General features: G+C 41.6%; 2 protein-coding genes across 8 annotated transcripts in view; one reads left to right on the top strand and one right to left on the bottom strand.

Moving 5' to 3' along the window:
* KLF3 (KLF transcription factor 3) overlaps positions 1–22,905 on the top strand; it is a 43,089-nt gene that overhangs the window by 8,541 nt on the left and 11,643 nt on the right. For 4 of the 6 annotated variants that reach the window (XR_010322115.1, XM_064285957.1, XM_064285961.1 and 1 more), the window contains exons 2-4: positions 7,853–7,948; positions 16,103–16,589; positions 17,220–17,370. Coding sequence is in view for 5 of the 6 variants with exons in the window: in XM_064285957.1 (XP_064142027.1) it covers positions 7,892–7,948; positions 16,103–16,589; positions 17,220–17,370 (695 nt within the window). In the remaining variant the exon portion in view is untranslated. The other 2 variants (XM_064285959.1, XM_064285958.1) reach the window with 2 other exon arrangements.
* Positions 18,234–22,905, bottom strand: part of TLR1 (toll like receptor 1) — a 125,558-nt gene continuing 120,886 nt past the window's right edge. For both annotated transcript variants that reach the window (XM_064285945.1, XM_064285952.1), the window contains one exon: positions 18,234–22,292. The gene's annotated coding sequence lies outside the window, so the exon portion shown is untranslated. The remainder of the gene's footprint in view (positions 22,293–22,905) is intronic.

The following is a 22,905-nucleotide window of genomic DNA, read 5'->3' as shown; positions in this document are numbered from 1 at the left end:
AGAAAGTTAAAAGACTGAGCCCATCTAGGTAAGAAGAGGCAGCTTCAAATCTTCCAGGGAGCACTCAGCTGGCAGCCCAGAGTGGGGAGGGCCTTGAGTTGGTCTTTGAAGAATTAGGCAGATTTAGATAAGCCGGAAGGGGGGGGAGCATTCCACACTGGTTGCCCGGCATCAGGGCCAAAAATGGACAAAGGGCATAGGGAGGGGGGCAGCCAGCAACCAAGGGCACTTGTTGGAGCAGGGGGCAGCTGGTTGGAAAGGGGGTGCCAACTTTGGACACTCAAACTCACTCTGTAAGTCCTGAGCATCCTGTCGGGGGAAGGTTTTGAGCTTGGGAAGGACTTTGGGAAAATTGAGGTGGCAGAGGGATAGAGGCTTAATTGGAAGGGTGAAGGGGCTGGGGTGGGCAGAAAAGTAGAGAGAAAACTCCAATAATGGAGTCTTGAGACACTGAGGGCCTGGACTCCAATGGCAGTAGTAGAATAGAGATAGAAAGAAAACGTGGTGAGGAGGACTCAAAAGATGACCCCTAGGATGGCGAGACTTCATCTCATGTACTTTGGATATGTCAGGAGGGACCAGCCCCTGGAGAAGGACATCCTGCTGGGTAAAGTAGGGGGTCAGTGGAAATAAGAAAGACTCTCAACCAGATGGATTGACACAGTGGCTGCAACAATGGGCTCAAACAACAATGATTGTAAGGATGGCACAGGACGGGACAGTATTTTGTTGTGTTGTGCCTAGGGTTGCCGTGAGTCAGAGCTGACTGGACAGCACCTAACAACAACAGCTGTCAAGGTTTCAATGGTGGATGGATTAAGATGTCCCCTCCCCCCCCCCCAAAAAAAACCCTATTGCTGTTGAGTCGATTCCGACTCATAGTGACCCTATCATACAGGGTAGAACTGCCCCATAGAGTTTCCAAGGAGCACCTGGTGGATTCAAACTGCCGGCCTTTTGGTTAGCAGCCAGAGCTCCACCCAGGTTTCCGCCTAAGACACAGAATAAGGGAAATGGGAGAAGAGGGCAGGGGCCAACCTTTTAGAGGTAGGATCAAGGAGGAGGAAGATTTGACTTTGGGACATGTTGAATTGGTTCTCTTACATAGCAATGGGTCACAGTGCTTCTCTGTTTCCTTTTATTTGTTTAGAGGGGGCAGTATCCAAAGGTTCAGGGGTTCTATGTGCTAAACATTTAATAGAGAACCTTCAGGAGCAGAGTGAATTGCCACCACCCTGATGATTTTTCTGGTTGTTTGTAAGGTTTCAGCCATCCTTATCCTTGTTCGGGCTGGAATTTCAAGGAACCAGCTGCCAACTGGAGCCAGTTGGTTCCTCCCAGCCTCCCACTCTCTGCAGGGTGTGGCCCATGGGTGGAGGCCCCTTGGGGTGGAGTGGGGTGGGTCTCCAGCGATAGGGCACCACATCGGCCAGGCAGATGAGAGGCAATGTGGCCTCACGCAGGCCTTCTGGATTTGATTATATAACGCTTCACAGAGGACAATTGTGAGGGCATGGGGTAGGCCTTGTAAGATACTGCCATACTGAAGGGCTTGGAGAGCAGGTTATACAGTATGGGCAGTTTTCAATTTATCTTGGGTTGCTTGCCCTTAAAACTGAAATACAAAATTGTCACACAGCATAAAAAAAAAAAAGGAAAACAAGTGTGTAATCTCTTGGTAGGAGAAATTGTGGTTGTTAGGTACCAGTGAAGTTGATTTTCAACTCATGGAGACCCTAGAGTCGGCTAAATTTCTTAAGGAGGGTGGGGATTTGCTACTAACCAGGTGGCTGGTTTTCCCCACCCCCACAGCAGCTTTGCTGGGCCTCCGCCTGGAAATGTGTAGGGATTTTGCTGGGTGGCTGCTACCTTTGCACCTGTCCTTATTTACATGCAAAATCAATTGCTTCACTTGGTCTTTCCGAAGTACAGGGTGTGGGCAGAATCTTATCTGAAGCCATGTCCTGTTTGGACAAGTTGGACTCGCCTTGGCAACTCTCCATAGGGTGGAGCAGATGGGTGGAGGCAGGAAAGTAAAATTGGGTGGCTTGTTAGCAGAGAGAGGAGAGAGGGCGGATTGTTTGCTCACTGGATCATTATATTTAATCTGAAACTAAATAATTAACTTCTTTCCCATTTACCAAACATTTTAATGCAAAGTAACTAATTTATGAGGGGCAAAGATTTAGAAATATTCTGGGGGAGTTTTCCTTTCAAACCAACCATGGAAGCCTGAGGTAGGTGAAACTCACCGAGTGATAAGAAAACAGGACATATTTGCAGGTAGGTGCAAACATTTGGCTTTTCTGAAAGGAACCTCCAACTTAAAAATGTTTCCTTACATCCATTGCCTGTCCTCTTGTGTTTCTGGCCTGGACTCACCGGGCAACAGCCATTAAGTAGCATCCGATCCCTTCGGAGTTTTGGAAGGCTTTGGGTGTAGAAGTGAAGAAAGCAAAGCTTGTCTGAAAAGGAGGTTTAGCTACAGGGATGTTGCTTGCCCGCCTGGTTGCCCTCCTGGCCAAGCGCTACACACACGCACACCCACACACACACAGATTTTTTTCTTAATTTTTTTTCCCCCACTGAAGTTCCTTTAGGGGAATAAAGGGTGGGGGACGGTAACATGCTTCCTCCTTTAAGAATCCAAACACTTGGGAGAGTTAAAAAGGGACACTTAGAGATGGCCTGTTGTTTTAATCTTCCTCCTTATACCTGGCCAAGGTCAGCTAGGAAACAAAGACTTGATCTGAGGAAGGCAGGTAGCATTAGCGCAAGCTGGAACCTTGGTGGCATGCTAACCAAAGGGTCGGCAGTTTGAATCCACCAGGTGCTCCTTGGAAACTCTGTGGGGCAGTTCTACTCTGTCCTATAGGGTCGCTGTGAGTCAGAATCGACTCAACAGCACTGGGTTTGGTTTTTTTGGTTTGCGCTGGGGGTAGATGCAGCAGGAATGCTTTGAGAATCTGGGGAAAGAAATTAGGACATGGGAAGGGTTATAAAAAGGGAAGATGAGAAGGGAGGATGTCAGAGGCAGGTCCTGCTGTATCTCTAAGAAACGGGAAGAAACTTCTTTTTTCTCTTGTTCTAAAACTGAAGACTCTGGTTAAATTAAAACCGTGCACACACGCACTCATTCTCTCTTTCATGCTTCTGAGGAAGGGGCAGTCATTTATAAGTTTGCTTCTTTAGTAAAACATGCTCTCCTTTCACAACAAGCTTCAAAACAAGCGACTTTGAACGGAGGTTTGGTGACATCATAACCTCCCCTTACATTAAAAAAAAAAAATTAAGGACCCAGTATTTCTAAGCTCTGTAGCTCATTCTAACCCTCATAAAGCAATTGTCGAGTAGGCCTCATCGAGGACTGAATAGGCCTCTGAAACTGAACTATATTGCTTCTGGAACTGCACGTAAATGATTAACCAAGGCTTTTAATAAATAATCACACAGTTTTGCATTTTGGCAAAAAATCTGACCCTTGTGTTGTCATCTGAAAAGTCAGGCGTGTAAATGGAGAGTGTGAAGGGAAACCTGGGTCTCTTCCTTTTTGAGGAAAATCCAGTCTTAAATTGGCCCTTCCCAGAAAATTGACAATTTGGCAAGATGACATTTGCTCCAGTTACGGAAGATTATTTTGACAATGATGGCCTTCCTATATTTCTGCTTTTAAGCACCTTGATAACTTTTTTTTTTTTAATCAGTTTTGCCTTTTTTCCCCCATTCCTGTTTTAAATACAGTTTTGGTATCCTGGGATCACTTACCTTAGCTTTAGAATGTGCGTCTGCTAAGCCGGTTAAATACAGCTAAGATGTCAATGTGTTTGTGATCACAAAATAGTTGTAAGAAAAAACAGAACCACATCTGGGGCCTCCCCGTCTCTGTGATACATAAAATGGTTAACAGAATTCCTGCGCTTGGTTAAAACCACTAGATTTAAAGACCCTGAGGTTAGCAAGCTGGGTTTACTGCTGGAGCGTCCTAAGTCTCTAAAACTTGGTTTAGTGCACCACCTACTGGTTCTACCTAAGATTGCTGTCAGTCTTGTCCAGTAGATTTTCTACAGCATGTGTAGTTTATCTGGCTTTCTTTAAAATGCCAGTCATATTCCCAGAGCACTGAGCTGCCAGTACATAACAAAAGCTACCAAGTTCAGGGCCCCTAATTCTTCCAGTGCTTAAGTTACTTCTCAGTTACATGGAAGGCACTTTGGGGACACCACAGTTACTCCTTTCTGATTTCAGACCAGAAATCATAGTCAAAGTCAATACTAACAGCAAAAGTTCCACTAAGAGAGATTTGGGCACAGTGAGTATAGAATGTAAAATATTTTAGCAAGTAAAGAAAAGCCTTTTCGTGTTAATGTGGTTGTCTTTCTAAACTTGCTTAGCTTAGCCTAGTTGTTTTATTTAAAAAAAAAAATTAATTACAGGGTTAATAAATTTTAAAATTGGCACACAGATGTGTCTAAAGCTGCCCTACGCCCATCCCCACGCCACACCCCAGAAGCTTTTGTTAGTCTAGGGTTTATCATTCCAGGTCTTGTCTTTGCCTATCATTCATCTTCTCTGTTGTTCTATAACCTTTGACTGTCACTAATAGTATACCTAATCAGTCATTTTAGAAGCCACCCACTTGGGAACACAGTAAAATTAAATGTGCGGTGGACAGTGGGTTTGAGTCTGTTTATAGTGATGTTTGAATTTTGCACACAGATTTTTTTTTATTGTCCAGTGATAAATTATTTAGCTAGGAATTTGAAAACCATAATATTCTAATTGTTATTCCTTCTTCATTTATTAGCTGGAAAACTTTTCTAGTGAGAAATATCCCTTCATCAACAACTTAGTTACTGAGGTACAGCTCTAAGGAATAAATGAAATGCCATTACAGATCTTTTTTAGTAAAAACGAACCAGGTTTTGTTGGGACCGGTGCTTTATATTGGACCTTAGTTTTTTTCTTAAGGATTACAAGACTTACAAAGCACTATTTTCCTTAAGTTAAGATGTGAAAAATTAACAAACAGAAGTTTAAAGTAATGTCTTAAAATGATTTAAAAAACAGTAGGTTAATGTAAAATTCATTGCTAAATGGATTCAGTAGTCTTTGCTCTAGGCATTAGAAAAAAGTTGTCGAAGGCCTTATGAGCTTCCTGGTAGAGTCAGAATTTGAGCCCGAATGAACTCCAGAGCCCTTCATCTTAATTATTCTACCATGCTGCTGTTACTGGTAGTAAAGGGTGCAAGGTAACACAAGCCTAGCTAGGAAGCTATTGTGGTGGGGCAGTTGTGAAGTGACAAGGCCCTATATGAGCTCGCATACAGGATGTAAGCAGCTGCTTACAATTAAACTGAATTTAGTCCGAGTTTCTTTTTAAGGGAGGAGAGGCTTGACCTCTAAGGCTAGGTATGTTAGCAAAGAGGCAAATACCAGACATTGCTCCAAAAGTTGGAGCCAACAAACAGTGCTGTGTGTACAGTATGGGTATCCAAAACATTGTGTGTGCATATTTGTTAAAATAGAAATTATTTTAAAAGCAAGGGGTTTAAAATGTTTTGCTTTTTTAATCTCATTTGATCTTCCTAAAGCTTGGTGAAACAGGTAAGGGAGTTATTGACTACATTTTACTTGTAAAAAGAGTTGCCCCCACAGCAGGGCAAAGATGCAGGTTGCCGGCTAGAGTGTCCAGGCCAGGGCTCTTTCCTTAGACAGCTGAGAAAGTGAGCGCTTTTATTGAGAAAGATTCTTACCAAGTTACTGCCTAGTGGAGTGGATGAATCTGTAAGGGTCAAGTCAGGAGGCTTGTGGGGATGGTTGGTGGGCGGCTGCAGCAAAGTAGGACTGCTAAATTATCTGACCTTATTGATGTAAACAGGCAATCGCCCATCTTTTGTTTAAGGTCTGCTGTGGAGCGTTGGACAACAATTCTTAGAATGATGTCCATCTGACCAGCTGCTAGGCTGGGAACTGGTTAATAATAGATCCCAAGACACAAAAGGGGTTTTCATCCTTCATTATGAAATCATCCATTTTTTCACTGCCTGTTGGGGTTTTGTTCTTGCTGGGATACATAAGAGGGTAGTAGCACCATTGAGTTGAGCTCCCTGGTGTCAAATTGTCTTGGCGTATTAAAATACATCCTGTGATGTAGGAAAATATAATTTTGAAGTCAGGGCCTTATATCAAGCTAATGATAATATTCACATGTTGTCATGAGACCCAGAAGAGGGGTTCTTCAAAGAAGCAACAAAATACAGCACTACACAGTATTTTAAAATCATATGTGAAGGTTTCTTGGTAGAACATGGACACTATAAGTTACAGGATTGCCATCAGGGAGGTGGGGTGGGAAGTTGTAATACTGAAATACAGGAAGTAACCTAAAACCAGGGACTTCTGCAGGTTTTTCAGGTAGAACTCAATCTAGATTGTGTTTACTTTCCCACCTAAACCAGGGTGATCTATAAAGACCTTTTCACCTCTGCCAAAGCACTGAACACATAACCAAATTTGGACAGTTAAGTGCCTGAAGCAGGCTTTTGAAGATCTGAGTAGTAGCTAGGCAGTGATTCTGTAACCTGAGAGATACAGGTGAGCATTGAACAGACTGAATATTTTGTCCTGTGAGGAAACAGTTGCCTTGGCATAGAGTAGTACAGAACACAGAAGAGAATGGAGGGATAACAATAGAACGTAGGAGAAGAGAAGTACAGGCAGGACAGGATCAGGGTGAACATTTCCTTTACATTTGGCTAAGGAGTACCTAAATTCTCTAATGAGAAATTGGAGTGAATACCAAAACAAGCTAATATTCTCCATATGTAAAAAGTACCTAGAAAACAATAAGGGGAAGGGGGAAGGCTCAAGACTTGAGGAGGCATTTGTCCAAAGAAGAAATAGAAATGGCCAGTAAAGACAGGGGTAGATTTTCAACTTTAATCATTAAATCAATTTAGAATAAAAATAATATGAGGCTTACAAATTGGCAAAGCTTTTTTTTTTATATAAAGTGATAATATGGTAAAAATGTTGGAAGCAGTTTCTATTTTATCGATAGAAGTAATAGAACAACTTTGCTGGATGCACTTTGCATTTGATAATGCTTTGGAAAATAAATACATGCTACTCACCCAGTAATCCCCCCTACAGAAACTTTATCCTAAAAATTTAAGGATGTGCAGGAGAGTATAAGTAGAAGGATGCCCATTGTTATTGGTAATAATGAATACTTAGAAGCAACCTAAATGCCTAACAAAAAAGGGGTAAGTTAACTAAACTGATTTGTTCACACAACGGCACACTGAACTTGATGGCTTGGAGCCGTACTTATTGAAAAGAAACATTTTCATAATATTGTCAAATTAAAGAGGTGGCTACTGAATAATAATATGAACACTGTGATCCATTATAAAAATGATTGGAAGGATAAGAGAAAAAATATTAATGATGGTGGATCTAGCTTTTCTTTTTGCATGTTCCCTACCCCCGCGGTTTTTCTGTAATGAACATAAGAGGAAAGGTGTTTAGCATTCATATGTAACATGAACTTCCATATTGAGTTGCACAGTGAGCTTAAGCAAGCTTTGCTGCTCCGAAGGGCCTGTACGTGTTGTTCCAGAAATGTATTTGAGTTAAAAATGCTGGTTGGCCCTCCTCTGGTTATGACCATGGAGTCTGGTTTTAATTATATAAAACGGCATCTTTCATAGGTAAAGGAAACAGATTCCGGCCATTCTGGGGAGCAGGAGAGGGGCCAAGAGGGGGAGCGAGGAGTATTGTATTTTATTTTTCCTAGTTTATATTTAACAAAACCTCAGAATTTAGACGGACACCTTGTTTTGTTTTCTAGGCTAAACACCAGAGCACCTTAGAAGGTTTAACCAAGAGAATGCTTATGTTTGACCCAGTCCCTGTTAAGCAAGAGGCCATGGACCCTGTCTCGGTGGTAAGTTTTGTGAAATTGAACGCTTCTCCAGCTTTATCCCAAGTGATAACTATATTACTGTATCAAGTTATTCTTTCAAGTTTCTTATTACTTGACAAGCATTTATTTGATAGGCAAACTTTTCGCAAAGTCCGTGGTAGCGAGCGAGGTATACACCCTCCTCATAACCATGCATCCTTTAATGTAATGGGATCCATATTTCTTTAAGACCTGTGTGTCACATCCGCCAAGATTATAATCAGCCCTGAAGTTAGGCCACAGGAGAAGCTGGCCATGACAGGGTAGGTTTACGAAAACTTTAGTCCTCTTATAATTAAAAATATATTAAGGATAAAATTATTTGCTTAAAAGCCATTGACAACAGCCATATGGAGCTATGATTGTGTGAGAGAAGACCCAAGAGAAGTGAGCAAGAGAAAGAACTTGGCACTGAGGGTGGAATTTAGTTTTGCTTGGAAGAGTCTAGCTGGGCGGGAATTATGTTCATGGTCCTTTTCAACACCTTGCCTCTCTCTTAAGCCAGGCCACGCTAGATGCTGTTAGGCCACCAGGGGACTAATCATTAGTCCAGGTGTTTATTTAGGCACAACACGAGTGCTGTGGAGAGGAGACATCGGTGACAACAGAAAGGTGTCCGACTTCAAAGCAGGAAGTGGTTTAGTAAATATTAAATAACACGGCAACACTCCCACTCTGTCTTGTTCTTTTCTTCCATGGGCTTGCAAAATATTCACAGGGGGGAAAACTTGGCCTTCGTTGTGCATCTGAAGGTTGGTAATGACACGCTTGCAAAATTAGATCATCTTTATGTATTGGCTGTGGAGGTTCCTGCCAAAAGTGTTTATACGAGACATGGGGGTCACTCCAAGGCCCTTGGAACTGAGTTGCCATGGATATTATTAACCCAGGGAAGTGTTTACCAGTGTCTGTAATGAAAAGTTAAGTGAGAGCGGGTGCAAGGAAATAACGTTTTATCATCCAGCATGACAACTGGATAACTGAGTATCTGAATATAATAACTGAGCAATAAGAAGTATATCCATCGAAAGACTAAATTGACCTGTAATCGTTACACAGTGCTGTCATCGTGTTCATCAGATTGCTGCCCCCCTCAAACTATTGTATGATCCTATTGGAAGAAAATTAAGGTATAAAATTTCTCCATTAATTATATCCTTAAAACTTGAATGGATTTTTAATACCAAAGAATGAGTTTTATTTTAGAAATGATGCAGGAGCAACAGTGGTGCATCTTACTATCCGGTGTGCTTTCAGTGCTTTTAATCAAGCATGAAAATATGGTCAAGAGCCTAATTTAAAGCTAAAAGGAACATCCATGTTGCTAAGTTGGCATGATAATTAAGTGCAAGGAAATGCACTTAGCTGAAAAATTGGAAAATAAAATGAATTTAAAGTACCCGTTATACTTGTAATGTTGTTACTTAAATGGAGCTAAAACACTTAGAAGTATTTTTACACTTATGATCTTTTTCTTCTTTATGCTCCAGTTTTCAGCTTCAGCTAACACTTATAGGATTTAATTAGATAGTTTTACCAAAAGTTAGTGTCAGTCCTTACTGTGAAGTTTTTTTAACCCCTTTAATTTAGCGAAACCTCAGTTAACTGAAACATTTGGGGAGTAGGGTGTTATGGTTATTTTATGTAACAGAATTAAATTTAAAACTTTTGTTTCCACTCTTGAATCTTTAAATTTCATCTCCCCTGCCTTCATAAGTAGAGTTTATTGAACCTAATTTATTATTCTTTTTTTTGTTCTAATTCAGTCCTTGACCTAAAGGTTGAAGTCTCTGGCTATTCAAATCAGTGTTGTAAGGAAGAAGGCAGTATATGCAAGATTTTTTTGTCTTAATTCCACATATGAATAAGGAATTTTCTGGTGACTTACTCGCCTGCCCCTTAAAGAGAGCACTGCCAAAGCAATCTGCCTGTTTGGTATTTTGCTGTAGTTTACAGAAAGTGAGGAAATGTCATCTGTCTTAACTGAAATACAAGTGCTTTCTGCTTTTGTTTGCATACCATTCTCTGCTAAACCTTGTGCTTTGAAGCAGATGGTTAAGCTTTGGGTTTTCATGTTAAAATTTGTAAGAATGGGGAACAGATAGATACCCAGATCTAGGAGTCCCTGGGTGGTGTAAATGGTTAATATACTTAGCTGCTAACCAAAAGGCTGGCAGTTCCAGTCCACCCAGAAGTGCCTTGGAAGAAAGGCCTGGCAATCTACATCTGAAAAATCAGCCATTATGGAGCACACTTCTACTCTGACACACATGGGGTCACTATGAGTCTGAATTGACGCCATAGCAACTGGTTACTGGTGATCCACAGGCCTGTGCCTGGATCTCTGCTACTTACTAGTCATGTGATGTTGAGAAAACCACCTCCAGCTCCCTGAGCCCCCATTGTTTTAAATCAGGAAAATTGGAGATTTTCATTTGTAAAATTGGAGACAGCATGTGTATATAAAATGCACATGTAAAGGAATTGTTTTTGCCAACGCATTTCCAAAGAAATGTGCTGAAAGTTAAAGGATTTTTTTGAGGAAGCAAGAAAGAAAATAAATTGTAAAAAAGTATTCTTTCTTATCTTCATTTAGGAAGATTACTTTTGAAGAAAGTGTGTTCCTTTTTTCCTCTTCTTTTTTTTTAGTGAAGATTGCCGCCTAACAGACTCTTTACAGATGGAGAAGTACTTAAAATCAGCAGTTGTTCTGCTCTGTTCTAGCAAAGCCTTTCCAGGACTTTCATGAGTCCGGTAGAAAGAGTGCTTTCTGCTTTTGTTTGCCTAGACGGGCATGACATTTGCTGTTTCCAGAGTGCTTGCTTATAAATGAACCCCGCCTTCCTGCGCTTGGAGCCCCACCCTTGCTGGAAGATTCTTTTGACTTGCCATCACCCTGTCCCAGATGTTCATTTTTTTCACATTAATGAAGATGAAATAGAGACCTGATATATGTTTCACTCAGTCGCTGCACCAACGTAAGCTGTCTGGTAATGGAAAATTCACTAAAACTAATTCCTAATAAAAAAAACTATTCTCACTTTAGTATAAAGTAATAGGGCTTCAGGAAATTATCCAAACGTTGTGCCTTTTTTCCCTTTCACAATTCAAAATCATTTTTTCGAGGTTCAAAAAGGATTGGTATTACCCGTAGCCTCGTTGGTAATAAAACCTTGCTAAGAACGTGTGTTAATATATTACCTTCGTTCATCAAATATTTATCGAGCACCTGTGCTAGGTGCTCAGCTAACATTTGAGTGAGAGACACTGGGGAGTGTGAACAGTTGAATACATGTCACCAGAGAAGGAAAGACCCCTTTTCTTAATAACAGTTCTTTTTGAAAGTTAAAAACTATTACCAACCTTAATGCTTCCTGGGTAAAAGTGCTTGGCTATCCTGGGTAAAAGTGCTTGGCTAAAGTACTTGGTTATTAACTGAAAGATTAGCAGTTCAGATCCACCCAAAGGCACCTTGGAAGAAAGACCTGGTGATCTACTTCTGAAAGATTAAAAAACAAACGAAAAAATAAATGTGTTGTCATTGAGTTAATTCCACTCCTGGCGACCACCACTGAAAACCCTGTGGGGCACAGTTCTTCTCTGGAACATATGGGGTTGCCATGAGCTGGAATCAACTCAACCCAGCGGAAACTGGGTTTTTTTTTTTTTTTTTTAGTGAGGTGAGAGTCCTGGTGGTACAGTGGTTAAGAGATCGGCTGCTAACTAAAAGGTCAGCAGTTTGAATCCACCATCCGCTCCTTAGAAACCCCATGGGGCAGTTCTGCTCTGTCCTACAGGGTTGCTATGAGTTGGAATCGACTTGATGGCAACAAGTTTGGTTTGGTTTTGGTAATGGGGCGAGGGAGGGGGAGGAGACTCTTGCTATGTCTGTTTTCAGAGGTGTCTGCTCCAGGACACAGGGTTTCCTCAGGTAAGCAGTACGGCAGAGGACATTGGATGTCCATTAGTGGCTTGTTGTTGTTGTTAGGTGCTGTCGATCAATTTTAGCTCCTAGCGGCCTCATATGAGAGTAGAACTGCCCCATAGGGTTTCCTAGGCTGCAGTCTTTGTGGAAGCGTATCTCCAGGTCTTTCTCCTATGGAGCTTCTGGGCAGGTTTGAACTGCCAGCCTTTAGGTTAGCAGGCAAGTGCCTAAGCATTGCACCACGAGGGCGCCTTCCGTCCGTGACACAGGTACCTTTTCTGCTCTGACAACACTTGGCCTCTGATTAGGATTTGGGCTGGTGCAGCCACTCTGATTTGCACTGCTTTGTTAGACGATAGGAATGGTCTGAAACAGGAGGAGTGACTATTATTACCAGGGCGTACCAGCCCAGAGCACACACCCCAGTGAACACTTCTCAGTCCTTACACTATGAAGAGCCAGGTTATTGCAGACTAATGGCAGTGGCTTGTGCCTCCACCCAAATAATTAAAATAAATGTGTCTTATATAAGGTTCTGGCAAACAGTGTTGTGAAATTTGCTAGTGAGACAGTTTGAGGGACCAATTTTGGTTCACCCTTTGGTGAAGCAGTCAGGCTGGAAATAGTTAATTACATATTCAGGGCTATGTCCCTGTCTAAATGCATCTCCCTACATTTAACCCTTTATCCTTACAGTAACCCCACCTTCAAAATAGGGGCCCGGGCATTCATGTGAGAGCAAACTTATCAACAAAACCGTACCTAATGTTTGTAAGGCTTCGATTTATGTAGGGCTTTCTCTTTCGTTATGGCTTGAGAAACTTGAGCATATTTTTAAATTTGCAAATCTCCCAGGCTCTTAGTTCCTAGTTTCCTTAAACTTACCCTGTGATCACGAACCGATGGTACCGAAGGAAGAAGCCCAAGCTGCACTGAAGGCATTGGCGAAAAACAAGGCTTCAGGAATTGATGGAATACCAATTGAGATGTTTCAACGAACAGATGCAACACTGGAAGTGCTGTTTCGTCTATGCTAAGAAAATTGGGAAAATAGCTACCTGGCTAACCGACAGGAAGAGATTCACGTTTGTGCCCATTCCAAAGAAAGGTGATCCAACAGAATGCAGAAGTTATCGAACAGGATCATTAATGTCACACGCAAGTAAAATTTTGCTGAAGAAAATTCAAAAGTAATTACAGTAGTACATCGAGAAGAAACTGCCAGAAATTGAAGCCAAATTCAGAAGAGGACGTGGAATGAGGGATATCATTGCTCATGTCAGATGGATCCTGGCTGAAAGCAGAGAACACCAGAAGGAGGTTTACCTGTGTTTTACTGACTCTACCAAGGCATTTGACTGTGTGGGTTGTAATAAATTATGGATAATATTGCAAAGAATGGGGATTTCAGAACACTTTATTGTGCTCATGAGGAACCTGTGCATGGACCAAGAGGCAGTTGTTCAAACAGAACAAGGGGATACTGCATGGTTTAAAATGAGGAAAGGTGTGCGTCAGGGTTGTATCCTTTTATCATAGTTGTTCAGTCGGTATGCTGAGCATATGATCCAAGAAGCTGGACTATATGAAGAAGAACAGGGCATCAGGTTTGGAGGAAGACTCTTTTTTTTTTTAATATGCAGATGACACACTTTGCTTACTGAAAGCGAAGAGGACGTCAAGCACTTACTGACGAAGATCCATACCTTTGGTATGGATTACACTGCAACGTAAAACAAAAATTCTCACAACTGGAACGATAAGCAAGATGATAAATGGAGAAAAGATTAAAATTCTCAAGGATTTCATTTTGCTTGGATCCACAATTAACACACCTGGAAGCCGCAGTCAAGAACTCAAATGATGTGTTGCTTGGGCAGATCTGCTGTAAAAGACCTCTTTAAAGTGTTAAAAAGCAAAGACGTCGCTTTGAGGACTAACTCGCACCTGACGGAAACCATGGTATTTTCCATTCGCCTCATATGCATGTGAAAGCTGGACAGCGAATAAGGAAGATCGAAGAGAATTGATGCCTTTGAATTATGGTGTTGGCGAAGAATAATATTGAATATACCACGGACTGCCAGAAGAACAAACAAATCTGTCTTGGAAGATGTACAGCTAGAATGCTCCTTAGAAGCGAGGATGGCAAGGCTGTGTCTAATGTACTTTGGTCATGTTATCGGGAGGGACCATTTCCTGGAGAGGGACTTCATGCTTGTGAAGTAGACCTCAGCAAAAAAGAGGAAGACCATCAACAAGATGGATTAACACAGTGGCTGCAACAATGGGCTCAAGCATAACAATGATTGTGAGGATGGCGAAGGACTAGGCAGTGTTTCCTTCTGTTGTACACAGGGCCGCTATGAGCAGGAGCTGACTTGACAGCACCTAACAACAGCAGTATGGATAAAAGCAGTCCAACAATGACAACGATAAATGTATGTCCTCATTTTGCTTCCCATTTCCCTGGCAAAAACTATTTGCTTTAAAAACTAGGTCATGGGGAAGACCATGAGGAAAAGGCTGAAAATAAAGAGAAAGGTATGTTTTGATGAGTGTCAACAGTTAATGGTGCTTCCTATTTCCTGAAGGTTTTTCCTAGTACCGGAATTTTATGAAGCAGGTCAAACTTTATAGCACTGGGAGAATCTCTCCTTACCCCATATTTAATTAGTTTTTTAAACCCTCATTGTACACACTTTATGTAAATAAATATATCAGTAGTCCCTGGATGGTGCAAACCGTTACTACACTTGGATGCTAACAGAAATGTTGGATAGCTGAGTCTACCCAGGGAGGCACTTCAGAAGTGAGGCCTGGCAATCTGCTTCCAAAAGATCACAGCCTTGAAGCCTCATAGAGTGCAATTCTCCTCTGCATACATGGGGTGGGAACGGACTCAGTGGCAACTAACGACAACAACTCCACAATTATTTATAACTTACGGTAGTAACCACTGGGTGGGGAGGGCATCAGATAAGTTAATTGTGCCTTTAGGCTGTTTAATTAGAAGGCCCCACTGGTGGTTTTTCTTGAATTAGTATTGCCTCAAAATCATAAAACCACTAGAGCTGGAAGAGAGCAACAATATGTCATTTATTACTTTGGTTGTAAACATTCAAATATGAGTGATATTCTGAAGGTAGACTTGACATGTTAAAACCCAGAATTTCAGTTTTCCTAAAATGACTATAATATATAAAGAAAAAAAGCTGATATTGTTTATTTTTTTTTTGAAAGCATTCAATAAGAAAGATTTTGTTTAAAAAAAAAAAAATTTTTTTTAAATGAAGGAATCAAAGTAGTTGTAGTGAATACGGTGCCCAAAGGACGGTATCCACAGATCGGGTGCGTGTGTGGAGTTACTGTGGTTGATTTGTATTTCAAGCTGGTAGATAAGAGCTAGATCATCCTAATAGTTTGAAAGAGAAAGGCATCTGAAGATGAGTTAGGTCAGTTGTGGAACAGATCTTAGATTTGGGAGGAAGGTAATCGTCCTGGTTTGCGCAGGAATGAGGAGCTTCCCAGAATGTGGGAAACCAGGAAAGTTACAGGCAAATAGGACTGTCACCGCTGGCGTGTGATTGTTTAGCACCTGAAGCCTACCCAAAGGTACTATCATGCCAGCCCCATTTCCCCGTATTACATAGAAGCGTATCATGGGAAATGTTAGATGTCCTGCTGAGGTTAAAGACACTACAGCTGCAGACTGTTGCCTGCCACTCAGACCCCATCAGAGAAGCAAAGAGGCTAGTTTGGCTCGGCCGGTTCCTGGTTTTCAATGTGGTACGGAAACCACATTGACTTTTACCAATGGCCGTCGAGTCACCTATGACTCATGGCGACCCCGTGTGTGTCAGAGTAAAACTTGTTCTCCGTGGGGTTTCCAGTAGCTGATTTTTCAGAAGCAGATCACCAGGACTTTCTTCCAAGGTACCTTTTGGTGGACTCAAACCACCAACCTTCTGGTTAGCAGCCAAGTGTGTTAATCACTTACACCACTCAGGGACTCCATACACTGACCTCAGTTCTAATATTTATTAGACCAACTCCTGTAGCATTGTACTTGCAGCCAACTGTATATGTAAATCGAGTTGTAAAGCCCATCTAATTGGAAGTGACTTGTTGCATATTTCTGCCTTAATTTGTGTTTCAAGCACATGTACCTATTTCATCTGTTGACATCTTTCTTTTTCCTTTTCCAATAGTCCTACCCATCTAATTACATGGAGCCCATGAAGCCCAACAAGTATGGAGTCATTTACTCTACACCTTTACCTGACAAGTTCTTTCAGACCTCAGAAGGCCTATCACATGGAATACAGATGGAGCCAGTGGACCTCACCGTGAACAAGCGGAGTTCACCACCTTCGGCTGGGAATTCTCCTTCCTCCTTGAAATTCCAGTCCTCGCACCGGAGAGCCTCGCCGGGGTTGAGCATGCCTTCCTCAAGCCCACCAATGAAAAAATACTCACCCCCTCCAGCCGGAGTGCAGCCCTTCGGCGTGCCGCTGTCCATGCCTCCTGTGATGGCCGCCGCACTCTCCCGGCACGGAATCCGAAGCCCAGGAATACTGCCCGTCATCCAGCCCGTCGTGGTGCAGCCCGTCCCGTTTATGTACACGAGCCACCTCCAGCAGCCGCTCATGGTCTCCTTGTCAGAGGAGATGGAAAATTCAAATAGCAGCATGCAAGGTAAGTGCCACCGCTGACTCCCTCACTCCGCTTTGCTACTGGGTGTTCACTGGACAATTTGGGGAGGAAGCAGAGAGCCAAGAGCTGTTGGACTCCTAAAAGGACATACTCCTCTTAGACTTGGTCTAAGGCATTTCCTTTTTTTTTTTGAAGAGCTCCCAAGAATCAGGCTCTCAGTTTAAAACTGTGAGGTGATTACTTTCAGTCTGTGATTGTCAGGTTTGGGTTAGTAGTAAGAATCTTAACTTTATAAATTGCTTTATTGAATGCCAACATAATTCTAGGGTGCAAAAAGGCATTTAATAAATAAATACCTTTTGATCATGGTGATAACTAGTGACGTTTAACAGCCTTGTTTACTGGCTGGTCACCGGACGATGAGGTTGAAAGGACGTAACCAAAAATCATAGAGAAAGGCCATGTGGGGGTTGGTGTCAGCCCCTGTGTATGCGGCAAAATAAGTGTCATGAGAAACAAGAATCCCCCACAGATTTTGTCTCGCCTGTAACCTTTGCTTGGTAAAGGCAAATAAATACACATGATTGTTGTCAATAAGAACTGTGTACTAAGCTTTTAAAACTGAAATTGGTAAATTGTACATAGAGTGACTTTTTCATTTTTATTTTTTAGTACCTGTAATTGAATCCTATGAGAAGCCTATATTACAGAAAAAAATTAAAATAGAACCTGGGATCGAACCACAGAGGACAGATTATTATCCTGAAGAAATGTCACCCCCTTTAATGAACTCAGTGTCCCCCCCGCAAGCATTATTGCAAGAGTAAGTATATTTAGGTCTACCTGGCATTTGTGTAGCCATGTGCATCTCAGAATCTGGAGTGAAAGCACAAGCTTCAAACGCGTGATGGGGTGTGGTTTGCCAGAAACACGTTGTCGTCTGTGGCAGTCACTGGACAGTGTGGCCCGGTGCCCACTGGTCAAGATGTAAGAATCTCCAAAAACAGGGTGCTCTCTGCTATACAGTTACGTCAAGTCTTCAGTCAAATAATCGCTCATGATTTTGCCACCTTACCACGTAAATCATTTTTATTTTGTTTTGTTTCCTCATCCTTTCTGGCTATCCACATAATTTTCTCATAATTGTAATTCTAACATGGGTGAATTTGGTGTTCTAGATCCTCCACTTAAGGTTGAATCCTGAAAACTTTTCATGTGGTAGACACACATTGTCTTCCTAGTTGTCGCTTCTAATAGAGTATGCTGTTTCCATTACGAGGTGTGGCTTTTAATCAAAGTCTCCAGGCCGACCACAAGCCCAAGAGAGACACTCCAAAACAAGCTGTATAAATAGTGGCAGCAACAGAAAGTTGGCTGGTTCAGGGGGGCTAAGTTTGAAAGAACTCTGTATTCTCTGGTCTTTTGAATCCTATCAGCTTGTAGACTGTTCAGTCACCTTTAGAACTGTCCCGTCAGGAAGGTTGTGCTGCAGGGGTCAGCATCTGAGCACCTGAGTGGTAGTTGTAGGTGATACACACAGATAAATAGCATCATTAACGGATTCACCACTGTAGATATTCTGGACTTACCAGTGATTACATTGGAGGCTGTTTGTAGTAGCTAAGAAGATGGCTTTGGGATCTGACATCTTGGATCTCAGCTCTACTGTCTACCATATGTATGACCTTGAGCTAGTTACTTAATCTTGCTAACTCATTTTTCTCTCTTTTTTTTTTTCATATTGGTTGTGATTATTTTTTCTTGTTGTTGATGTTGTAATTGTCTTGTGTTATGGTATTTTCAACATTGGATTCAGTGGCTAGCTTCCTGGTACAAAGGCAACACCTATTGTCTCTACAGGGTCCCTTCTGTCATCTTCCCACATCACCTTTTCTCCAAATCGAGTAAACGATCTGTCCACCTTTCTATGTGTCTTCTCCACCCCTCTCTTTTATACAGTTAATTCTGCAACAGAACATGAAGTCTCAAGTTTTAGAGCAGCTGTTTCCTGTTAACTTCAAATATATTCTAGATGTATCCATATTCAACCCACGTAGGTGTTGCAGAGTAGGTCATGTATTAATCGTCCATTGCGCCAAACCGTAGACAGTTTTTTTTTTTGGTGGTTGTCTTAGCTATCTAGTGCTGCTGTAACAGAAATACACAAATGGGTGGCTTTAACAAACAAATTTATTCTGTCATAGTTTAGGAGGCTGGAGGTCCGAATTCAGGGAGCCGGCTCTAGGGGAAGGCTTTCTCTCTGTTGGCTCTGAAGAAAGGTCCTTGTCTTTGTGAGCTTCTGCTCCTGGGCTGTCTTCACGTGGCTTGACATCTCTCTTCCACCATCTCTGCTTCCTCACTTGCCTGTTTAATCTCTTTTATATCTCAAAAGAGATTGACTCAGGACACATCCTACACTAATCCTGCCTCGTTAACTTAACGAAGACAACCCATTTCCAAATGGGATTATAACTACAGGCATAGAAGTTAGGATTTACGACAGATATTTTGGGGGGACACGGTTCAGCCCGTAACCAAAAACCAAATCTGTTGGCATCGAGTCATTTCCGACTCATAGTGACCCTATAGGACAGAGTAGAACTGCCCTATACTGTTTCCAAGGAGTGCCTGGTGGAATCAAACTGCCGACCCTTTTGTTAGTAGCCGTAGCTCTTAACTACTGCACCACAAGGGTTTCCCAGCCCGTATCAGTTGTCTGTGTATACTCCCAGGAGATGAAGAAGAGCAAGTGAATCTTTTTACCCAGCCACATTAGCTGGTAGGGAGAAAGCCTCTGAAGCAGTTATACATTATTACCCTTTGCAGTGCAGTTATGTAGTATCCCCTCCCCTTGGGGCCCAGGGGGAAATAAAAGAAACTTCCAAGTGTATTCCCCTATAACAAGCATGTGGGAGTCAGAGTAAATGGAGAACCGAAGAGCCAAGTAATGAAACAACTCACCTGTAATCACACTGTTAGGAGTCCCTGAGTAGCACAAATGGCTAAGTGCTAGACTATGAACTAAAAGGTTGGTGGGTTGAATCCACTTGGAGGCACCTCGGAAGAAAGGCCTGGTGATCACAGCCATTGAAAACCCTATGGAATGCAGTTCCACTCTGAAACCCATGGGGCCACCATGAGTCAGAATGGACTCAATGGCAACTGGTGGGTTTTTTTGTTTGTTTGTTTGTTTGCTTATCTAATTATACTGTTAGCAACAGTAAGGGACCTGGGCTTGATCTCGTGCTCTCAGAAGAGCGCTCTTCCCGCCATCCTGTCCCCCTTTAACTGATTGCATCTGTGCTCATGTACTCACTTGGGTGAAAGGAAAAATAGAACTGGACAAAATGTACAAGCTCTATGGGCTGAATTCTTGTTTTTATGATGAGCGGTGTCTTTTCTCTGGGAAGGGAACGGGCAACCCAGCATGCACTTGTAATTGTTCCTCCATAGGTGCTGGATAAGCTGCTATAAAACTAGACATAGCCAACTGCCCACACAGGGACCCAGGGGCTGAGAAAGGGGTATTCCAAAGTCTAGGTTCTTATGAATTACAATGTGAAACAAGACAGAAGAGGAATATTTGAAGACAATACAGTGTGCTCTGTATGCTGCTGGAAAGGAAATACTTTTTCCAGTTTTACTAAAATATGTCCTTTTGATGATCTCAAGCCCAGTGGTTTTTAATGATTAATGAGTAATACCCTTATTTTAATGCTGACATAAGAATACATTTTGCTCCTCAAAAAATTCAGCAGATTAACCACAACTGGGACGTGTACTCTTTAGTAAGTCTCTCACAGATGTGATTAAGTAATGTCTTGGAGGGTACCCAGTGGCGGCCCACATAGGAAACCAGCTAGCCAGGAAAGAATCACTTGAAACCAAACGCCTAGTACCATTGCGATGAGGCAGCCCCAGTAATATTTGCCTTAAGAAACCCTTCCTTTCAAGAGGCAGACTCTAAAATACGACTTTGAAATCAATTTGCTTGGTCACAGAGTTGCAGCTTTTTTTTTTTTTTTTTAAGGGCACTCCAACATATCAGCTTCTTTTTGTGATGTACTTACATATGTGAAAATGTATTTAGAACAAAAAGCTTGAGGACAAGATTTCCCCCATTTAGTTGTGTATATGATTTTGCAGCAAATTTAAGAGGGGTCAGCTTAGCCCAAAACAATTACCAGGTACTTAAATTTTTTGTAAGCTATTCTAATTTATTGGTTATAATGATCCCAAACAGCGTCTCTAAAAATGAGGAGTGAGGAGACCAAAAAGGGTGAGCACGCTGTGCCGTCAGGCTCTTTGGCGATGGGGCTGCTAACCATTCTGAGAGTGTCGCTGTGTTTTGAGATAGACATTAGCTTGAGTAGAGATTTCCTGATCTGGTTGTGGGACACTCTAAAAACTCACTGAAATTAAACGGCTGTAGTATGCTAAGTCTCCAGATGTGTAAGGAATTTCTGAACCTTGAAATATTAACAGCTACCATTTAGAAGTTTCACCTCTGGGACAGGTATCATTCCAAGTGTTTTATGTACATTACAACAACCTTCTGAGTGAGATAATATCATCATCCCCATTTTACAGAGAGGAAACCAATGTACAAAAGGGCCAAGTACCTTGCTCAGGGCCGCAGGAGCTGTCAGTGACAAAGCAGGGGTTTAAAGTCAGAATACACAGCCTTTCGGCATATCTTTATATGACAGAAGACGCAACCGAAAAAAGCAGTTGTAATTACGCTCAGAAACTACTCGACAGATTCCACCTCATAAAACCTGACAATTGAGAGTGATTTCTGAAGTCATCGGGGGTACAACCCCCCCCCACTGTGTGTCCCAAAGGAATAGCAGATATATTTAACCATCAATTTTTTTTTCCCTAGCATTTCATTTCCTGATGTTCTCTTAATGAAGACAAACAATTTTCATTAAATAGCATTAAAGTTGAAAGGTGAAAATAAACTGGTTACGTTTTTCTTTTTATTAAAGGATTTTAACTTAATAATTAAGCTTTACAAAAACTATCTGTCCATAAACCTCTGACTTCTCTATTTTCTCAGATATTTGTCTAAATGTATCTATAATGGAAGTCCTTGTTCTTTTTTCTTACTATTTCACATTCACTTTTCCATGTATCTAAACTTGGCTGTTTTATTCAGGGTAGGAAGCTGAAGTGGTACTCAAAACTGACAGTTTTCATTGCTAATAAATAGTGTAAGAAATAAGTCAGGTCCCTTAAAGGCAATTTCAGCTGTTTTCTTAGTCTCTTATTAGCGTGACTGAAAAAGTATAAGTACTGTTGATAAGGGATTTGTATCCAAATATTTACCAGGACCAAAAACAAGTTGCACTTCAAGGCTTGCCTTTTGATTTTTATATTTTGCCTTTTATATTTTTTTCTTTTTTTGTATCTCGTAAACATGGGTGTTTACTTACCCTCATCAAACTTTTTTCCTTTTTACCAACCTTTTTTCTCCCCATCCTCACTTGCACAAAACAGTCATATAGGATTGTAGCAACCATATGTTGCAAAATCAAATTTAAAAGGAAAAGAAGCCTTTCGTTACATTTGGAGGCCAACCATGTAAGCTTGTAACATATCAAGTAATTAATCATAAGGAAAGCAAGTGAACGAATTAGGCCCTTTTAATTGCTTACATTAATCAGCTGGGGAAGCTTGAGAAAACTTTAGTCTTCCCATCATCTTTTTCCCATCTTCCTTTCCTCTCCCCCACCTTCTTTTCTGAAAGAGAGAAACATTCACATTAATGACATTTAACAGGATTTGATTGCATGCCCGCCCTAAAAGGTGTGCAGATGCAGGAATATAAGTCTGTGGAAGCAATCAGGAAGAGGGAGAATGCCAGGCGTCCCGAGGCAGCTGGTGCTGTGCTTTGGAGCCAGTGCCATGAGTAAGGGGCTCTCTCACCCAGTTCTCCCCATTCATAAGAATAATAGTAACAATAAAGATTTGAGTTTGTGAAGACAGCAGTGCCAAGTTTTCAGAAGAGCCAACATTTGAACATTTAATGTCAATTGGCAATCTTTTCTAAGAGACTCAAACTAAATGTCAGTTATATAAAGGATCAAATGTAGATAGATCCAATAATGTGGTTGCCTGAGCCTTAAGAATTTGACCTTTTACATTTTTTTCCCTAAAGAACACTAAATGAAAATCAGGCCAGCCTGTGGGAAAATGTCATATAGTGTTAGTGTTCAGCACTGCCTGAAAAAAATCCCGTTGCCGTTGAGTCGATTCCAACTCACAGCAACCCTGTAGGATAGAGTAGAACTGCCCCATAGGGCTTCCAGGGAGCGGCTGGTGGATTGAAACTGCTGACCTCTTTGGTTAGCAG

Source organism: Loxodonta africana, chromosome 5 (assembly GCF_030014295.1).
Source record: "Loxodonta africana isolate mLoxAfr1 chromosome 5, mLoxAfr1.hap2, whole genome shotgun sequence".
Classification (NCBI taxonomy): domain Eukaryota; kingdom Metazoa; phylum Chordata; class Mammalia; order Proboscidea; family Elephantidae; genus Loxodonta; species Loxodonta africana.
The sequence above is the reverse complement of the archived record's forward strand: the minus strand, read 5'-3'. Positions and strand labels throughout refer to the sequence as shown.